This window comes from Montipora foliosa, chromosome 12, assembly GCF_036669935.1.
Source record: "Montipora foliosa isolate CH-2021 chromosome 12, ASM3666993v2, whole genome shotgun sequence".
Classification (NCBI taxonomy): domain Eukaryota; kingdom Metazoa; phylum Cnidaria; class Anthozoa; order Scleractinia; family Acroporidae; genus Montipora; species Montipora foliosa.
The window spans coordinates 22,529,537-22,550,148 of NC_090880.1; the positions used below are offsets into that span (position 1 = coordinate 22,529,537).

The 20,612-nt window shown below is 38.6% G+C and overlaps 1 protein-coding gene across 2 annotated transcripts in view; it reads left to right on the forward strand.

Moving 5' to 3' along the window:
- LOC137980487 (calpain-9-like) overlaps nucleotides 1-20,612 on the forward strand; it is a 46,607-nt gene that overhangs the window by 12,950 nt on the left and 13,045 nt on the right. For both annotated transcript variants that reach the window (XM_068827945.1, XM_068827946.1), the window contains exons 7-13: nucleotides 10,662-10,739; nucleotides 10,874-11,068; nucleotides 13,462-13,597; nucleotides 15,447-15,664; nucleotides 16,929-16,980; nucleotides 19,327-19,404; nucleotides 20,471-20,528. In XM_068827945.1, coding sequence (XP_068684046.1) covers nucleotides 10,662-10,739; nucleotides 10,874-11,068; nucleotides 13,462-13,597; nucleotides 15,447-15,664; nucleotides 16,929-16,980; nucleotides 19,327-19,404; nucleotides 20,471-20,528 — 815 coding nt within the window. The remainder of the gene's footprint in view (nucleotides 1-10,661; nucleotides 10,740-10,873; nucleotides 11,069-13,461; nucleotides 13,598-15,446; nucleotides 15,665-16,928; nucleotides 16,981-19,326; nucleotides 19,405-20,470; nucleotides 20,529-20,612) is intronic.

The window sequence follows — 20,612 nt, forward strand, 5'->3', positions numbered from 1 at the left end:
CATTCTAGAGAACGTCCCCGCTTAGCGAGATTTACAAGTACTTTGTGAAGTCCACAGTTGTTAGCATTAGGCGCGTGTCGCTTGACACCCGGCCTGGTTAAAAAAGGGATTGGTGTTCAAGGCCGCTAAATTAAGCCCTTGATTTTAAGACTACAATTGGGAAACTGTAATAATCTGAAAACGGAGATGGAAAGTACATTTCATGTGCATTTAGCTGGTAAAGAGAAAGCTTCAAAATATCTTTCTGTTTTCAATTAAGAACAAAACAAAAAAGCCCGCACTTCAAATAGCGAGAAAAACAGCTGCAGTGAACGGGATTGAGATGTTAGTGTAAATATTTTCTTTTTCTCAATATGGCCAAAGAGGCTTGAAAATTTACGTACACATTAGTTGGATAATACCGTTCATCCACAGACAATGAGTACTTTTAGAGTTGTAGAACCAGAACTAGCGTTAGGCAACTAGTTTTTGCACTAAATTTTTAACCATCATGCCAAAAATAAATTTATCGTTTGATCTGTGGTTTGGTTCGTTTGGTTTGAATCGTTTGTAAAACGCTGGGTTTCCTTCACTTTAATTGTTCCTTTAAGATATTTCTTTTGTACATAACCAAAAATAGACGTTAAAATTCCACTAGCTGTGAAATGCCTGCAAACAAAACAACTGGCTCGCTCTGCTTCACTAAACAAGTTTGGTTGCCTAGCAGGTGACAAAGCAAAATCAACACAAGGAAAGTATCAAAATAAAAAGCAGACATAATAGACAAGCTTTTGTTTTCGGTATTATTCCAGATAAATACTTTGTAACAAAGAAATAACAGATAAACTTCGGGTATTGTCGGTAAGCGTTTGACAACCAATACTGTGCGCAAGGCCAAATTTATACGTAAGTCATCTTTTGTCCTTGTTCACTTTTTGTGTACAATCAAATATTATATTTTTGCACAATTGAAAAAGAAATCTCCTTGATCACTGCAATAATTTAACTGTTTTTTTTTAATATCTCTAGCACAAAAACCTCGTTTTAAGAAAAGACTAACTGCTTGACTCGAAGTTACAATCCCATCTTTCTCTCACAGTGAATGTTACCGGTTTTTGTGAACACGTTCAAAGGAACGCGTTCTTTTTCTTGTAAATGCGTTACATGGAACACGTCCAATGGAACCACAAGAGAACAGAGCTGGAACGGATTCGGAACGGATATAGAACGGATAAGAGAACGGAAATTGAATGAATATGTAACATGTTCCGTTCAGCGTTCCCTGTTAGGTTAATTCTGAGCGGTACTTTAAATAAATAAATAAATAAATAAATAAATAAAGTGAAATTCATTCATATTTGACAAAACTTACAAAGCAGTGACTGTTGGTAAGCCATCATTACGTGGAATGGATCCTGTGCTTTCAGCAGCAAGTTAGTTCTTTACTGTTTGGACAGCCGACTTGACTTCTTCATTTCTTTGCGGGAACCTGAGACTTGTTGTGGTGTAGGTGAATCCCTATTCTTTAGCAAACTTGGCAAATTGTTAGCAGAAAACTGCAGTCAATTTTCTGATATCAGCTGATCTGTCATACTCCTCCAGGCAAACTTGGACTTAAGGAGTAGCTATAGCATGACATCAGGTGAAGTGGTATGTGTGAGCTTGGCCACCTCAACATGCTGGTAACTTGAGAAGTACATGTGGTCAATAACAAAAGGTTGTCCTTTCAGTTGAAAGAGGTCAGCAGAAAGTTTCTGCCAAGGGTGATCTGGGAGTTCTGAGGGAATGGCTGGCTTAACTGTATTAGCGCTGTCTTTGATGCAGGTCAAACGTTTTTCACCACTTCTAATTGCTTAGTGATACCAAGCCACCAAACTGAGGCTTTGGCTCTCTCCCTGCGCTTGATGATGCATTTGTGGGCTTCGTGATTTCTGTCTATGTTTAATCTTATGGATGCTGGGATGATTAGACCTTATAACCTATGCCTTGTTGTGCTGTCAGCTGATTTCTCTCTGGCTAGTATTCTTTTTGTGCTCCAGGAATTTGGAATTTTCAGGCCAACCTTCAGTGTGTGCTCGATCAACTGCTTGGAAACTTAAATCTTGTTGCTGCCGTACTGTTCTCAGCTCTTCCAATTGGTCCCTAGTAGGTTGTAGTTATCTGACAACCGAGTCAACAAAAGCCTTAACATCATGCTCCAACGTCTCTTCCCTCTGTAAAGGTCTTTGCCAGGGAACAAAATTGCTTCAGGTACAATTGCCAATGGGCCTATGTTTACCATGCTGGCGACTGTTAGATTCAAACTTAGTCGACATGTTGGTGACCAGAACTTCAGCCCTCCTCCTACCCTCATATATTACAGTGTATGCAATTAAACAAAGCCTTAAGGTAGATAAATCGGTGCAAATGACTGAGTTTTGTTGCACAATCATAATGAACTCAAAGAAGTAAATGCATCAACATAATGTGGCCATCTTGTTCTAATTTGTAAAGTGTAGTGCCCATTTCCCTAAAAAATGAGAATTGCAGGCACACAACATTCCATAATTTTCCAACTGTGGCAGTACTTTGGATATGCTCTAATTTGGCACTATTTAATTGCATGCATGTTGAGTGATTGAAATTTAAAATTTGGCATTTTTCATAATAGCTCTTTTTTGTTACAGTGAGAAAAAAAATGGCTACTAACTTTATGGACTTAGTGACCACTTTAGAAAATTTAGGAGCCGGATGTCTCCTTGGGAAAAAAGAAAAAATTTGTGTCCTGCATGTGCACCCTGAACTGCTGAATTTTGGCTGGAAGGTGCTCCAGGTCCTTTTTGCCCAGTAAATGGAACCAAGAGTTTTTGGTGGATCTCAATGTGATATTTCAGGCCAATGAGGTTTCAGCTGAATAACGTAATCTGGTCCATCTAGCTTTTCAAGTCCTGTGAAAAGTTTGGGGAACTTGGCTTTGTAATTTTTGACTGCTTACTGTGTGTTAGAATTTCCTGTGATTTTCAGGACTTCGATGGCTGGTCTTTCAGCAGGGCTTGAGTTGCACCCGTGGTGATTTTGTTCCATGCTGAATTTTTTCCTTGAAGTATCTCTGCAAAGGACCTGTTGGTAGTGGAGGGCCAACCAAATCAAGCAAAACATTAAAATAGTCACTGTTGAGGATCGGAGTTATTTTTAGTTTATCTGTCATGCAATTCCAGACTTTTTCTAGAATTATCTAACAATCTGTATTTTTCCAGAAATATCTTTGTGACTCAGAAGTTTCCGCAAATAGTACACCTTGTAATAGACTATAAATAGCAACAGAACATTCTAGATGCTTAGAGTAAAAGTATAAAAGCAGCCTTGTAAGTAATAGAAAAAAACTCTCTTGCCTGAGGGCTTACCCTCGTGGATGGCCGTGATTGATGGATGCAATAACTGTGATGAAACTATAATCAACTGTGATAATAATGGTGAAGCGATAACCTTCGACCTTACGATATACGGAGAGAAGAAAGAGAAGAAAGAAATGATAGCTGAAAAGGGAAGATACATACATACATACATACATACATACATTCTTTATTTGATAAGTAGGTTGTGTGAAAGGCAGCCAAAGGGCTGATGTGGACCTACTATACTAAATATTAAGAATTACATATATATAAAAATTGCAATAATAACTTAGAACTACTGTATACAAATAAAATGGTATTCACTAAGACTAACATATAAATCTAAAAGTAAATGAAATGGTCCTTTTTGTTGGCGACTACTGTTGCCTCTTTCTCAAATGAAAAATTGTCAATAGTCTTAACATGTTTACGTAAAATTTGTTTGACACCATTGACACCATTTGTTTGACACCATTGACACCTAAACCGGCCAAAACCGGCCGCGCGCGATGACCCCTGAAATACCTAAACCGGCCAAAACCGGCCGCACAAAATGGCGTCTTGATCGGAGTTGATCTTAGGCCTCTACCCAGTCTCCCTTAGGAAATCTAAATTTTCTGTTGTTATGGAGATTTAGTAGGATAATTGACCAATCATTTGCCGTGTTGTGAGCATATTTTGACAGCTGATAAGAGACCTCACAAGGGCTGGCTTTTTGCCCTTTCGATCGCGCGATCGAATTACGCGAAAACAACAGCCGATGCGCCAGATAGCGCACCGAACGATGGGGATATTCATGCTTTTTTTTTCGGATTCGGAGGATCTAGGGATCTAAGGGATCTTTTATGGTTTTCCTGTAAGAGGAGGGGATACTAGAGACAACAATTTTGATTTAGATGACTTTAAAAGTGACGAAGAAGACGGTGAAAACCAAGCGACCGATGATAAACATGAAGCTCGCTGGAATGATCAGGTCGATAATATTCAAATTCCAGATTTCGTGGCAGCTACTGCTCTTTATTTCGTTTTAGATAATCGTAATGAATTAAATATTTTTCTTAGTTTTCATAGGAGATGATCCATGGGAATTAATGGTAAACGAAACGAGTTGGTATGCCTGTCAAAAACTCTTAAAATCCCCGAGCGCATTGCCCTTTTTTCATCGAGTAAGCCGCGCAGAATTAAAGGCCTTCGTAGCAATTAACGTCATAATGGGCATTGATTAGCTCCCGAATTTAGCTTTATATTGATCAACCGATGGATTTTTTGCAAATAACAAGTTTTTTTTTTCCTAAACCAAATTTGTAATCGAAGGAATTTTCGCCTTCGGTATACCTCGGAAGATCGGTATCCTCAACAAATAAATCAATCCGATCGTGCGTTTATATTCTGCAAATGCGAGAAAACTTCCAGCGATTTTCTCTGTTGTTTTTCTTGTGTTGTGTAAGTTATCTTTCAGTCAAAGTTTTCGAAAGAGCATTTTTGTACACAATTTGACCTTGTTTGTTCTCTCATGAAACATGATAGTGATCAATTAACTAAATTAATCTTGCGGTTTTGTGTATTTTGACAAGCAGAAAACACGTGGTGAAATTTTGTTCGGCAGTGGCGTTTTTTCCCTTTTTTTTGCACTTATACCTGCAAGAAAACAAAGCGATTGGAATAAATTTCAAACAATTTTTATCCATTGAGTGGTTAGACTTAACTGTAAATTGCATAAGGCATATTTTGAGTTATAATAAATATTTTTCCAGCGCTTTGTTCAGTTAGCGATCAAAAACTTTCTTGATTGCTTAACGCGCGCTGCTTCGAAAAATTCTACCTTTACATTTTCAGTTGAGCCTTAGGACGTGTTTTGAATCACTTTTTAGCAATATTTTTACATCTGGAAGTTCACTGTTTCTTCTTCAAGGTGAACTTAATTCTAGAACTCAGTATCTTGTGTACATTTACTGCGCATATGGTTTATTTTTAACGCTCGCTTTCCAATGCAAAACCTCGAAAATTTCCCAAGTTATCGTGCCCAACAAAACAGCGCACGCGAATGAATCATTGGGTTAAAAGAATAAAAACTTTCAGGTACTTTAACTAATCTATTTACAAAATTCCAAATAACAGGACCTCTGTATCGTAGGGAGTTCCTGCCGGTCTCTGATCTAAATCTAATGACATTAAATTGGTTAGGAACACGAGAAGATCTAGAAGAAACTCTTTTAGAAAACAGTTCACATATCGATTGGGTCGTTGTTCCAAAATATACTTTGTGCAAGAGAAACAGTACAGATTTTTTATAGAAGTAAGAGATGGGCAGACAGTCGGATTTCATGAGACATGTGTCATCTGCCATCGTTGAGTCGAGGTTATTCACAATACGAGCTGCTCTTGCATGAATATGGTTTAGAGAGTTCAGTGCGGAAGGAGAACAATTTCCCCATACCGAAATTCCATACGTTACACTGGGGATAATTGTTTTAAAGTATATTTCCTCGAGAACCTTCTTCGGAAGGATTCTCATTCTCTTCAACGCTCCAACCTTCTGCGTAAAAGATTTCTTCACTGAGTCAATGTGCACAGACCATGTCAGCTTATTGTCAATTTTAACTCCAAGGCAAGTGGTGTAGTTAACCAGGTCGATATGGCCAGTGTTAAAGTGGAGGGGAGGTATAGGCCCAACAAAAGAGGTTTTACTTAGTATCATTGCTTCAGTTTTAATTGGGTGGATGGTTAGCTGATTCTTAATGCTCCACAGGAGAACTTGCTCCAATGTTTTATTTAGTGACAACATAACCTGGTCAACATTTGGTCCAATACAGTAGACTGTAGTGTCATCTGCATACATGTATAGATCTCCCGAGTCGATGTGGTCAGGGAGATCATTAACATATATGGTGTAGAGCCGGGGGCCAAGAAGCGAGCCTTGAGGGACTCCATATCGTACATAGTCAGTGACAGACCTGCAATTATTAACTTCAGCAAATTGACATCTATCAGTAAGATAGCTCATTAGCCATTCATGAAGAGATCCTGATATTCCAATGGCGTGTAATTTATGCGATAAAATATAATGGGGGACAGTGTCAAAAGCTTTTTGGAAATCTATGAAGACTGCTCCAACTGTCAGACCATTGTCAATTGCTGTCTTCCATCCTTCAGTCATAGAGATAAGCATTCCTTCAGTCGATAGTCCCTTGCTAAACCCCCACTGTTTACAGCTTTTTATGCCACAGCTGTTCAGATGGGTATCAATTATGTTGCAGATCTGGCTTTCGAGCAGCTTGCTGGGGATACTTAAAAGTGATATTGGCCTATAATTTGAAACATCTGCTGGGTTTCCTTTTTTAAAGATTGCATTAACTTTTGCAATCTTCCATGTGTTAGGGAATCTGGACTGAGTCATGCTGCTCTTGAAAACAGTTACAATGCCCTCTAAGGCGGATGTTCCTGCAATAGCTAAGCTACGAGAAGAGATGCCATCAGGACCAGATGCTTTGTTAATTTTAATTGTCTTGATATCAGTTTTGAGTTTGTTGATGTTGACCTCCAAGACCTGCACAGTGGGGGTAACTCTGTACATGAATTGATGGGGTTCATCAGCTTCGGGGAATTTTTCAGCTAGTTCCTTGCCAATATTTATGAAGTAAGAGTTAATCAGTTCAGCTTTCTCGTAGTCATTTGTGATTTCCTTATTGTTAGCATCTCTGAGGGGGCCAATATGTTTATTCTTAGGTTTTCCAGTGGCCTCGTTCACAGTTTTCCAGAAAGATTTTGAGTCCTTGGTCTCTGTAAATTTCTTTTTCCAATATTGAGCTTCAGCACGTCGTAGCATCTTAGATACTTTGTTCCTAGAGGATTTGTAATCAACCCAGAGTTTATTAGTAGCGGGTGTGCCATCACAGGCTTTCAAAAGTTTATATCTCTTATTCATCTCTTTCCGGATCTCACTGTTCATCCAAGGTAGTGAATTTTTTCTAACCTTGGCTTTACGTAAGGGAATGTGACTGCTTGCAATAACATTATACATGCAATTCCAAGCCCAAGTGATGTCATCCAGGTCCTCAAAGGTGGAACAGACCCACCAAGGAGCACTTTCCAGGTCATGTTTGAAGTCTTTCGGGTTTTCCAACACATTCTTGAAATTGTGGACATATTTAATAAAAGGCTTTGGATTCCTGATCTTCAGCTTGTAGATAACGTAGATGAATTTGTGATCAGCTATGCAATACTCAATCACATCAGACTTTGAGACCTTTGAGGTATTGATAGTCAAAATCAGATCGATCAAAGTGTTAGAATGTGCTGAGGTTCTTGTGGGTGCTTTTATGATGTTACAAAAGTTATAAGATTGTAAGATGCGTTTGAATTTCGCACCATTTCCATTAGTAGCAAGCTGATCTGAATTGAAGTCACCAGCGATCACAACATTCCTGCGAGACATCCAAATTGTACTCAATACTTGGTTGAATTCATCAAAGAAAGATGTAACGTCAGGAGGTCTATATACACAACCCACAAGTAATCTTTGCGAGTGAGCTTTCAATTCAATCCAGAGAGCTTCAATGCTGTCGTTGTCATATTTGGATATATGTACACAATCTAGGCTAATGTTAAAGTAAATAGCGACTCCGCCTCCTACTTTGTGTGACCTATCTCTTCTCAGAATTCGGTATCCATCGATGCTTACTTCGTTATCGCTTATATCTTGTGTCAGATGCGTTTCAGAAATGGTTAGGATATCCAGGTTGGTATGCTGTAAAAGTATTTTCACTTCGGGGAGGTTCTTACGGAGGCCTCGCACGTTCGAGTGACCGATGGATACTCCTTGCTTTCCATTGTCTCTCACCACGTGAAGTGCATCAAACAGAGGGGAAGCAGGCCCCGGGTTAGGACATATGTCGCCGCATAATTGTAAATATTCAAGGTTGAAGCTTGCATCGGAGTTGCTGTAGTAGTTGACTCTCGAATTCCTGAATCTGACTTGAGCTTTCCACACGGATCCAATATGGCGGATATTGAGTCGATACAAAATGGATGATATCGGTTTCAAAAACCAATGATTATCCCAGCTTTGCTTGTTTACTTTGACGAGGCGCATATTTAATCCGATGTGTGCATCTTTGCCACTTGAACATGCCAATATGTACAGAGAAAAGCCAAAAAGAAACCAAAGTATAGGCGAACTAAAAATTTTGCTTCTTCCTGCCATGATGACCGCTGACCGCTGCCCATCCAAAGATAAAGAGTTCAGAGTTTATTATGAAGTCCTTTGTGAGAGTTTGTGTACACAAAGAATCTAGTGAATCAGGAAGGTCAAGAATTGTTGTCTACAGTCAGTGGAACTTGGACTTAAAAGTTAATCAAGATTAATGCTTGAAAGGCCATGAAAGACAGTAAGCCCGCATTGCTTTATGAAGTGCTTAACTTAGTCTTTAACCGAAGTATAATTGTAACAGTGTAAAACTAATTAAATAATAGTGTAAAAGGGTAACTGCTGGTTGTCACACTTTTGTTGCGTGGCTTATATCATACTTAGGAGTTCTTTTCAATTATGCCTTGTTTGCAGTGTGTTTGCAGACATCTTGGTTATTCCTGCACGTAACACTACCGGTACTTAAAATATTGAAGGAGGATGTGAATAAAACAACAAAATTAATACATTAACGAGGCAAGGATGGGCAAAACTGAAGGAGATTAAATAGATTGCAATTGCAGTTTCTGAAAACTATTCAGCCTGACAGTTTTTTCAAAGTTTATTGCTTTTATTACTGGGTTGCCACATACATGTATGGCAATCCAGTCAGAATAGGAATAGAATTTCTCCATTTTAATTTTATTTGTAACTGAAATTTTGTACTATTGACAGTGGTTTTTTGGCACTTAAAAAGCTTTCAATTGATTTTGGGTTAACATTAAATTGCATAGTGAGTAGCGGTGAGTTGTTGGTAAAATTACTCAAAATAACAGGGTGCGACATAAAGGCTGTCCAGTAGCCTGCGGCTAGTAGAACGATGTTTAGTATCATGGGTTGCCGGAGGGTTATCAATTGAACACAAGTGTGGCGTTGTTGGTTGCTTTTTTTAATGCAAACTTTGAACATAACTGTTTAGTAGTTAGTTCGAGAGCAAAAGTGAAAGACTAACGTTGAATGACTCTTTAAGTTTCTCCTCGATTTTAGGACATTTTCCTTTTCTGTATTGAAAGCATTTTCAGTGAATATTTTTTCCCTTGCTATTCCGAATAATGCGACAAATTTGTTTACTTTACGTGTAACAGTGTTAGAATAAAATATTACCACACAGTAGGCTTTTGGTTGTTTTTGGTTATTTTTGACTTGTGATCTTCAAAAAGTGAACAGTTTTTTGACCACATGCAGCATGCCATGGATGTTTGCGTTTAAGTAATGTTCACAACATGAGTGGCAGTGTTTTACAGGCTTTTACAATCTCGACTTGAAGGCAAGAGATTGCAGCGGCCCATACAACATGCCGCAAATGATATTGTAAACTACTTGTGAAATGAGTACTTTTTAGTAGTATTGCTGAATATCTAAGTTACAAAAGCATGCATGTAGCAAAGTGCTCTCAAGAGCTGTGGCAGTATATCATTGATGTAATAATATTTTTATTGTATTAATTCATTCATCAACCTAAGCTTTTCCCTGCTACCTTTTCAAACCCTCCCCATGCTTTCTGACAGTTGGAATTTATTGTGATTTACACACCTATACATGTGACCTGAATAGTGCATTTCTGTTGGCTCTCACCCTTATGGATTAGTAATGAATTTTACAAATTTTTGGGAGGGTATTGTCAGGTTTCGAGGTGTAGCCAAGTGTTTTTGGACCCACACATACTGTGTGTTTTTGTATCTGCTTCAAAACCATCCCACAAAAACCTTGACCCTCTGGAGACCGAACAAAGGTTTCAATTTTGAGAAAACATTAGCATACAAGAAAAACAAGCTATATCTTGTTAGTGTATGCTTTATATAAAGAATTCTGATGAGGAGTGTTTTATCAGTTTTAAAGCACATGCACATGACTTTTTATAGGTGAATTGTTCAGGGGTTATGAATTCACTCTAAAACTATTTTGGGTTATACTCCTCAAACACTTGGGCTAGTAACATGAAATTACATCTTTCCCTTGGGATTTTGTCTGACCCTGAATAAACTAGACTGCTGTGACACAGCCCCTTTACATTAATTTTAGTCACTATTAACCTTCAGGTCTTTGACAAACAGTTACATGTAAATTGCTAACATGTTCATCAGCAATAATATTGGTTTTTCTTCTCAAACACATTCCTTTAGGTCCAGAGAGTGGAGACAACTCTCTCAGCAGGAGAAGGAAGACTTGAATCTCAGTTTTGCTGATGATGGAGAGTTTTGGTAAGTTTTTCATATTCTTAGAAAACTCAACTGAAATAACAACAGGGTACAAAAGGCATTTTGTACTCGTGAAACAGTCAATGTTGTTTCAGGGTTGACTATCATAGCTTTTTGCCATGTTCTTCCTTCTTCAGGATGTCCTTTGAAGATTTTTTCAAGTACTTTGATAAGTTGGAAATTTGTCACTTGGGACCTGACAGTGCCAGAACTGGGGGTGGCCAGGCTAATAACTGGGAAGGACGATCTGAGATAGGTGGATGGATAAGAGGTTCATCTGCTGGAGGATGCCGCAACTTTTTAAACAGCTTTGCCACAAATCCTCAGTTCAGGTATTTTGCACCACTCTAATCTAAATTACCTGCTTGTCTTTAATTTTTAACTAAAGACAGCATCCAAAAGTGCGAGAGACCAAGGACCCCAGTTTATCTTGTGTGTTGCGTTTGCAGTTTCTTCAAAGCTCTTTCTTCAGCATCATAACTACAGTTTAATTATGTATGACACCACAAACAAAGCTGCTATGAGAAGAAATCTATTCCTAGTTTAAGTTTGAAGTCAACTTCTGGCCAAGGTTCTATGACTTGTTTTACAGATAATGGGTAGATTGTCCTTCTCTTTTAAAAGAACAAAGAAAAATTTTTAATGCATTAGGCCCAGTTTTACTGCAATTTTCATACTTCTGCAGAATCTCATCTTCAAGTGCCAAAGAGCCAAACTGCGTTTTGGCTTCTATCAGTGAAACTACACTGTAATTTTGACGCCAAACCAAGAGTTGACCCGAAACCATGGATACGAAAATCAGCAATCTTTGGTTCCCACAGTTTATTTGTACATTTGAACTTGAGGCAAATGTAAAGTGATGGAATCTGTTTGAAGCTTTTTTACTGAAAAACCTCTAAAAATATGTCATAATGGTATTCAAGCTGAGAACTAAACAAAAACTCCTATTCACTTTCAGGGGGTGCAGTAGCCAGACTGAGTGTGGGCACTGTGAAATACCGTCTGCCCAAAAACTTGGGTTTTTTTTAATATCTTGGTCACTGACCAGACAGAGATTTCTGATAACAAGAGCACATAAACCAAAATACTTGAGACCTTGGTCAAGTTTGCCCCTTCTGTGAAGGAAAATAAGTAACGTATGTTGACCATGGTAGAAAGTATATCAAAAGCCCTTGCTTATCTAATCTTAAGACTGCTGCGATGGAGTTGCTTTCCGGCAAAGATGTTCTGGTTATTCTACCGGCTGGTTGTGGTAAAAGCTTGATATACATGATCTTCACCTTGGCAAAAGAATAAATATTGTCACCAAAAATGTTCCTTGGGATTGTTTTGCCTTCAATTTAATACTGTCTTATGAGTCTAAAACATTACAGGCTCCTTTGGGGGACGATATCCATAATGGACACCAAATCTCAGCTTTGTGAACTAAGATGTTGTTGGAATATGCTGCAAGATCGTCTGGGCTCTTTAATAAAGAATCAGAGGCAAAGCATAAAGGGTCTGCGAGGTAGCTTCATACATTTGGGTTCTGCAAGACTTTAGTTTTCCAATTCTTTCGAGACATTCAGATCACATTGATTTAGTTTTCTCGTCAAACGGTGGAACGCTGGAACTTGGTTTAACGATCAGAACATTTACTTGAGTAGTTTAATTAGATGCAAATTTGACATTCTGCTTGAGAATTCTTGGCTTAAGGTGTGATGATTCCCTCATGTGCATCTTCGATCGGCGATTCATTCCTTATCTCCCTTGATAATGATTTAAGCAAGGTTTTAGTCGATAAAAGGATGTTTTTTTTAATACATGTAACCCCTAAATTGCAATACATGTATTTTCACATTACATGCACATAATCTACAGCAATCGTTCGCGGATTTACTTAAATATTCAGTTTTTTTCCCAAATATTAAAACTTTAGTCTGATTGGCTGTTCTTAATTGGATTCAAAGTGGGCAGCATTCGTTTTCAGGTAGGCGGTATTTCACAGTGCCCCGCTCCATTCTCTGTGCCAACAATACCACCAGCTATGCATACCAGGGGTGGAGTTGATCTTCTTGGCTATGTGTATATACATGTATGTTCAGAAATTTGATTGATGGAAGCCAAAACGCAGTTTCGCGCTTCTAAAGCGTCTGATTCTGCAGAATTACGAAAATTGCATCAATGGTATATGTAATTTTATTAAATTCTCGACCTCGGATAATGCTCTGATTGGTTCACTCAATCTCGGTTATCAGCTCATATACCTTAGTTTGACCTTATATGGTAAATGATTGCGCTTAGCGTTGCTAAACTAAAAAAGTTTACGCCAGAAAGCGAAAATTCTTTCGGTATAAAGCAAAGGAAAAACGTTTTTGTGAAAAGTTTGGATCACTTTCGAAGCTTAGAGATACGCGAAAAGGTAAGAAATGTTTTTGTGATGAGCCTGCGTCTGTCTGACCACGAGGTATTACACAACATCGCATCTTCATCAACTTTTTTCAATTTCGCTAGGATTTTCTCTCTTTTTTCGCTTGTATTTCTTACTTCCAAACTTTTGGAGTTTAAGGAATTTAATAAAACAATTATTCCATTCGCGCTTGTTGGATATGAGAGTGGTTATAGCCAACTCGGCGCTACGCGCCTCGTTGGCTATTTACCATCTCATATCCAATGCGCGCTCATGGAATAATTGTTAAATATACATGCATACACGATAATAAACCAGTCTTTATCCCCCATGCAGGATTGATTTGGAAGATGCAGATGATGACGCAGATGACAAATGCTCCTTAACAGTGGCACTTATGCAGACAAATCGTCGCAAATTGAAAGCAGAGGAAGGAAAACCCATGTTAACTATTGGCTTCTCTATCTACAAAGTAATTTGAGTGATTTTTAGTTTTAAATTAAGTTGGTGCAAGGAATTTTTCGAAGAACTGTACTAGTAGAAACGTACTCCTGTCGATTTGCATACTTGTACAAACTACCCAAGCAGCTTGCTTTTTCACTGCTCAGCTCTACACCTTCAAATTTGATTTACCCAGCAATAACAGCTTGAAATCTTAGTAGAAGTTCCATTTTCAAATTCTTTTTTACCTAATATATTAACTATCATTAATCTTGAAATGATTAGTCAGGTGCATTTGATTCCTGTGTTGTCATCAACGAGGCATTTGAAAGTAGCTGTATATTTTGGGGAGAATCATTTTGTACACTTTTCTAGTGTTTATTCAATAATGAAGGTATCACACTGTAGGTATTTTCACTGTTATATTGTTGCTAATTATTAATATTTTTGATAAAAACTTGAATGGACATTCTCTGGCCAAGAATGTTAAAAATTGCAAGCTGTTAGCCACTAGAACTGTGGTCTTCAACAGGCAAAAATATGAATGAAGTAAAAATTTGGAGAATATGTTGTGAGATAAAAATGTTAACAATAGATTGAAATCAGGGATAAAAAAGGTGATTAAGAATTTTTGTTAAAAAAGTATGCGGTATTGTCTTGGAAGTGAGCAAGAGTTATTGTCCACGTTAAGCGTGATAGAGGTGTGCCAAGATTCTAGAAATTTCCTAATGCGGAAATTTCCTTTGTCATTGATCGACGCATTGTTGAAGTCAATGACGTGGTTTTGAGACCAAGCATGATTGGCAATTCTGGAGCCTTTGGTCGCTGTCTTCACGTTCCTAATAATTTATGTTCTTTTTTCCTCGTGGCAAAGGATCTGCCTACATCTGCCTACATCTGCCCAATGTAATTCCAAGAGCAACTGCCACGGGAATTTTGTAGACAACATTAAGTTTTGAAGCTAAATGGGGGTCATGCCTTGGGAATCGGAAATTCTTGTTGGAGTGTTTTAATGGCCGGTTAACAACGTTAATATCATGTTTTTTTACACAGACTTGTTTAGGGCTCGGTGACACCTTTGATGTACGGAAGGGATGCAGAGGAGTTGTATGGCCTGAGCGGTTCCACTAATTTGAAAAACATACCAACTAAGTCTTCGGGCCAAGGAATCATGGAAGACCCGGGCTCTTCTTTCGATATTGTGAATAAATTTAGGATAGCCATTGGACTGTAAGGCTGAATAAACTTTGTCAAGTTCTCTATTTCTTCCTTCTGTGGTGTTAGGGAGGTTCAAAAGCTCTGTTTAAAAGGGTTATCGTGGTGCTTTCCTTTTGTTTAATGTCGTGGTGGGAGTTAAAATCTAAGTATCTGTCGGTGTGTGTTGGTTTCCTGTAAACATCGACATAGATGGTGTTATTATGGCGAGATACTTAACTGTCAAGAAATGAAATTTGGCTATTGTTCTCATAATGTGAGGATCCAAACTGTTGAGTATGTTATGGAAGGCTGGGATTTCATCTTTCTTTAAATGCAAAAGCTATCATCGACGACATAGCGTTTCCACTCTTTTGGGGCAACAGCCGAATTTTTACTTTACTCATCTTTTTGCCTGTTGAAGACCACAGTTCTAGTGGTTGAAAGCTTGAAATTTTTGGCCAGACAACGTCCATTCAAGTTTTTATCATGACTCATCCTGGATGCGTTCCTTCAATTTTTTCATCAATATTTTTCTTGAAAATGGTGACGGAATACGACCTGACACGACTAGAATGCATTCTCCTCTGACGCTTTTAGTCCAAGGGTCAATAATAATTTTTCATGGTCATTTAAATTTTAGTTTTTATGCAGTGTATGAAAACAGGCATAATATTTGTCTCTAGATCACTGATGAGGATTTGAAAGGAGGTAGGGCTGACAGAGACTTCTTTGCTTATCATGCCTCCACGGCTCGTTCGCCAGTGTTCATTAACAGTCGCGAAGTTACTGGCCGTTTCCTGCTGGACCCTGGCTCGTACCTGATTATTCCAACCACATTTGAACCTCATCACCAGGGAGACTTTCTTTTACGTATCTTCACAGAAAAACCTGTGACCACAGGGTAAGGAATTTGTAATATAATTAACCCTAGACTCCCGGGGGTGGCCAGAATGTAAATTCTCTTAACAATGCCAACATAATGTCAGCTGTCAGGTATACAAGTATTGAGGATGAAAAACATCATCTGCTAGGGGATATTACTTGATATAATGTGTACACCAAATTCTCAAGACCAGCCAGCAAAGGAATCTGTACTATTCGTTTGGATGGTGAACTTTTAGATCTTGGGGGTGAAAGGGTTTTAAGAGATAGGGGAGCCTTGATTTTGTATTTAATTTGTTGTACATGTATCTGTATCTACCATGCAATGGTGGATCAGTTGTTTGAGTGCCATGGATGTGGGAGGTTGTGAGTTCTACTCCGGCCGGACCAATGCTCAGGGTCTCTAAATAACTGAGGAGAAAGTGCTGCCTTTGTAATGACATTTTCAAATGGTTAGACTCTCTAGTCTTCTTGGATAAGGACGATAAACCGTAGGCTCTGTCTCACAACCTTCAATATTCATAATCCTGTGGGACGTAAAAGAGCCCACACACTATTTGCAAAAAGTAGGACATGGAGTTCTCGGTTTTGTGGTCTGTCCTCTGTGGTGTATCGTGGTTGGGATGGTAAATATACTCGGGGATACTAGCTATATCAAGGTTCTCTAAAATCCAAGGGTAAATAAAGATATGATGATGCAAGTGTTTGCAAATGTCTTATTGACTTAACTAACAAATAACAGAGAACAGAACTAATACTATCAGCATGACATTTGTGTAATAAATGTTGCTGAATGTCCTTGAAATGCAGAAATTCGGGTTGCTTTAGTGATTTAGTTTAGATGTTTTCAGAGTGATTTTGTTCATGAGTTGAATGGACTGATTATATTACTGAGGAAAGGGTTTGGTTCTTTTAATGGCTACACAATGAACATAATATCTGGGTAGTGTCAATATTGTTGATGGCCTGTTCCAGTCTCTCAGTGGGTTGGGACAAGCGAAATAGTGGCGAGGGCAAGAAAAAGTTGAGTAACTACCCCAGTCTTCGCTCGACATTTCCTCGCCTTCGCCACAATTTCACATGTCCCGACCCGCTAAGAGTCTGGAACAGGCTATATTGTTAAAGGCATCTTGCAATCCATGGTAGTCATTCCTGGTTATGAGATCAGATGTACATTAATTTGTACAAAAAATTAGTTCAAGCTATTTTCATAACAGTTCTTGTGCTTTCATGATTGAAAAAAAAAATAGAAATTTTAATTTTCTGGTTTCTTCTTTATGCAGCAAAGTTGATGTCAAGACAAACATCTATTCCAGAGAGGAACGCCATTCTAGAGTAAGTTCTCATAAGAGTGCTAAGAAATATCTTGACAGTGGAATAACCATGCAAAAAAACGAGACCTACCATGTATGACAGGCAAGATGTTGGGTCAAAATCCTCCATGCGTGTTCGGGTCCTCGCCACAGACATTTTGTTGTGCTGTTGGGCAAGACACTTTACCCTCACAGTGCCTCTCTTCCTTACCGGTGAATCTAATGCTGGTGGGTAACCCTTCGATGGACTGGTATCCCATCCAAGTGTGTGCAGAAATACTCCATGATGTCAGGACGAGGACGGCAAAGAAATTTTAATTATCAAAATGTAAAACGCATATGCAGGGCGTGCAGATGCCTTTGCTTTTGTTCATTAATCCCTACATTGGCCCAAGGTTGTGGCAGTACGGACCGAGCGCAGCTAGAGGTCCGTGCAAAAACGACTGAGGGCCTATCCTGAGTACGGCCTGTTGGTTTTCCCAGTGACACGGAAGACTCACAGTTTAAAACGCGAACTTACAGTATATTTAATAGATTTTTTCTTGATCACAACAAAAGCTTTCCCTCTAAAATCTCTAAAATGTGTACTGGAAATGCACAGATCCTATATTTTGAAATGTGATCTTATTTTTGGTTTCTAGATTGTTCTCGAAAATTCTCTGCATGCGAATAAAAGAGCGAAGTCAAAATTCCTAAATACAGTTTGGAGCTATCAAAATAAAGCAATCACTAGAAAATCAAGAAAACAGCTAATCAATGACGGCAAACAAAACATATTCCATTCAAGTTCACAAGTCAAGGGACAGCGTGACTGCTGTTGCATTGTCACGCTGGGTTTTCCACACCCCTTGCTTGCATGTTTTATTGCTGTGCCCTCCACGTGTCCATCACTTTTTGTATTAATGTAAGTTGAATCGACATCACATCTCTGTTTTAAATTAGAGGACCCCATTATTTGGTTGAACTCCAAATGATGAACTTTATTGTTGGTGTTTAAGGATAGCGGAAATCCGTAGTACCTGGAGAACCAATGAACTCCACCCACATGACGCCGAATCTTGGAATCGAGCCCGGGTCACATTGATGGGAGGCAAGTGCTCTCAACACTGTGCCAGCCTTGCTCTCCTTTACATAAAAATAATGGTCATTTTAAAGGTCATTTCAAAAATGCCTCAATACTTCGCTACAGTGATCAGAATTGGTAACTGGACTCCTAAGGGTGGATTTCAGAAAAATTTATTTTCCTTTGGGTGTTTTAAATTACTGCTTTTCCAATGTTCTCTCAAAAAATGGGCGTGTTTGGTGTGCATGTTTGGGTCAGTTTGATGCAGAGTTACTAGTGTCATTGCAGTGTGATTTTAAACAATTAGATTCGGTTTTTGTGATATCCAGAATAATCAAGTCGAGGTAGGAGTTATCAGCCGAAGTTGAAGGCTGAGGCTGATAACCCTTACCGAGACCTTGATTATACTGGATATCACAAAAACCGAAGCTTATAATTATTGTTTTATTGTGCATTGAATGAAAAAAAATGGTCATGACAGTGAGTGGAACTTTTAATTTATTGCCAAACGAGTAAAAATATACAAATCAGTGGCACATAATTTGATTGACAAGAAATTTTCAGCATTCGACAATATGTGAAAAATTGAACTAAAGCTGGTTGAGATCGTAAATAGCGATAAGTAAGTCTCACTGAAGAAAACAAACCTGGAAGTCATGTTTTTGCTTCTTCACTGACGGCAAGCAACACAAAGCAAGCAAACTTGGCATGATTACCCTTACAAATCGTGCATCGCGGTTATACATGTCATGATTACCCGTGATCTTGAGTGTCCTTGACATGGTTATTGCATAATCTGCAGCTAGATGGCGTCACAGGCGCTGATTTCGAAAATTCACTGTACGCTTTCGGCCAATCAGAAAAGAGATAGTAACTTCAATGTATAATAATGATGATGATGATGATGATGATGATGATAATAATAATAATAATTTTTATTATTATAATTATCGGCGGTTGCTCGAAGCCTGGTTAGCGCTAACCGTCGATTAAGACGTATCAGAACCCCTAGGCAACCAGCCCCAGATGTGTTACAATATGACAATTACATGTAAGATAGGATAGTCACTCCAACCAATATTTCTGTTGAGTTTTAGGTAATACACGGCCAACATCTTTCTAAATTTGTGCATACCATGGAACTGTTTGAAATCCCTTGTTTCGTGAGATATGGATACAGCTTGTTTAAGATTAGGCTTCATTATTTCTGTTGATATTTATACGCTCATTGAGCCATTCTACAAGCTGCATGTCACATTTGTCACATTATTTTATAAAGAAACTAAAAATGAAATTTATTTTCAGTATGGATCCAAATCTAAGGAAGATGATGAGGCCATGGATTCATCTTTTAAACAACTGTTCAGAAAGCTGGCCGGAGTTGTAAGTAGAATGTTCCTGTTTTGCCAGTTTCTTTTTGTAGCACCTTTTGTTATCATGATTTAATTGAGCCAGTATAATTTTTGAGGAAATAGTTCAATCCCCAGGGTGTCACTGACAAACTTTTAGAGTCACTCGAACGCATCTCACAACGGTGAATTCTTGTCGAAACGTGTGGCTGGACACGGAATGCGAAAAACGCACATTTGTATCCTACTCAGAGTCTATTAGTATGAAACAGCAACATGGCACCAGCTTCTTTGTCAAGGGACTCCAACGTTGCACTTGCAGATGTCGATCTAGATGGGAAAATCTAGACCGCGGTCAATATCGATTTCAGCCAATCAAATTCGTGAACTTGGTAGTTCCCAGTCCTTGTGAGACAGAGCCATATAATAACAAAGAATATCAAGCATTGACCACTTTGAGGTTGCGTGGGAGGGTCGAGCGTCTTATTGAATTGCATTGTGGGACTGTTTTGGGGACGAGCTAAACCAAACCAGTCGTTTGCTCTGCAAAGCAAAAAGGCTTTCATATATTCTTGTCGTATAACAATTAACTTCGGGTTAATCTTTATAACTTATGTTGTCAGTGAGTAAACGTCAAATGTACGTTGATCTCACTGACCTGTTGATCGAATCTTTTCGTTTTCCGGACAATTTGCACATTGCCAAGCGAGCCATCGTTTTGAAATTGCCATTGTACAATATTCTGGTTGTTTAGAAAGCTCAGCTCCTGATATATCGCTTTCTTGAAACTTGAGTACTTGCTCCACAAATGCGTCTCCCAAAACAGTCCCACGATGCAAATCAACAAGGCTCTCGACCCCGTCGCACGCGCAACCTGAAAGTGGCCAATAGGATGTTCTTGTTCTGTATAAGCCAAATTTACCACAAAAATTTATGGCCCTAAAGTCACGAAGGATAAAAGAATGGAATATTCAGTGCACCTCTTAACTCACATTAAAAGCCTTTTACCGTCAGTTGCGGGATTCAATTGTAAGGAATTTTCGAAAATGGGAAAGAAGCAAAATTTGATCACCTCATTTTTCTACAATTTCCTGTTGCAGGACCTGGAGATTGATGCCTTTGAGCTTCAAGAGATACTGTCAACAGCAACTAAAAAGGGTAACGCAACTTTGTAATGTCATCATAATATATGCAATTTGAATAAAGATGTGTTTTTGTTCTTGTGAGAAAAGCTGTGACACA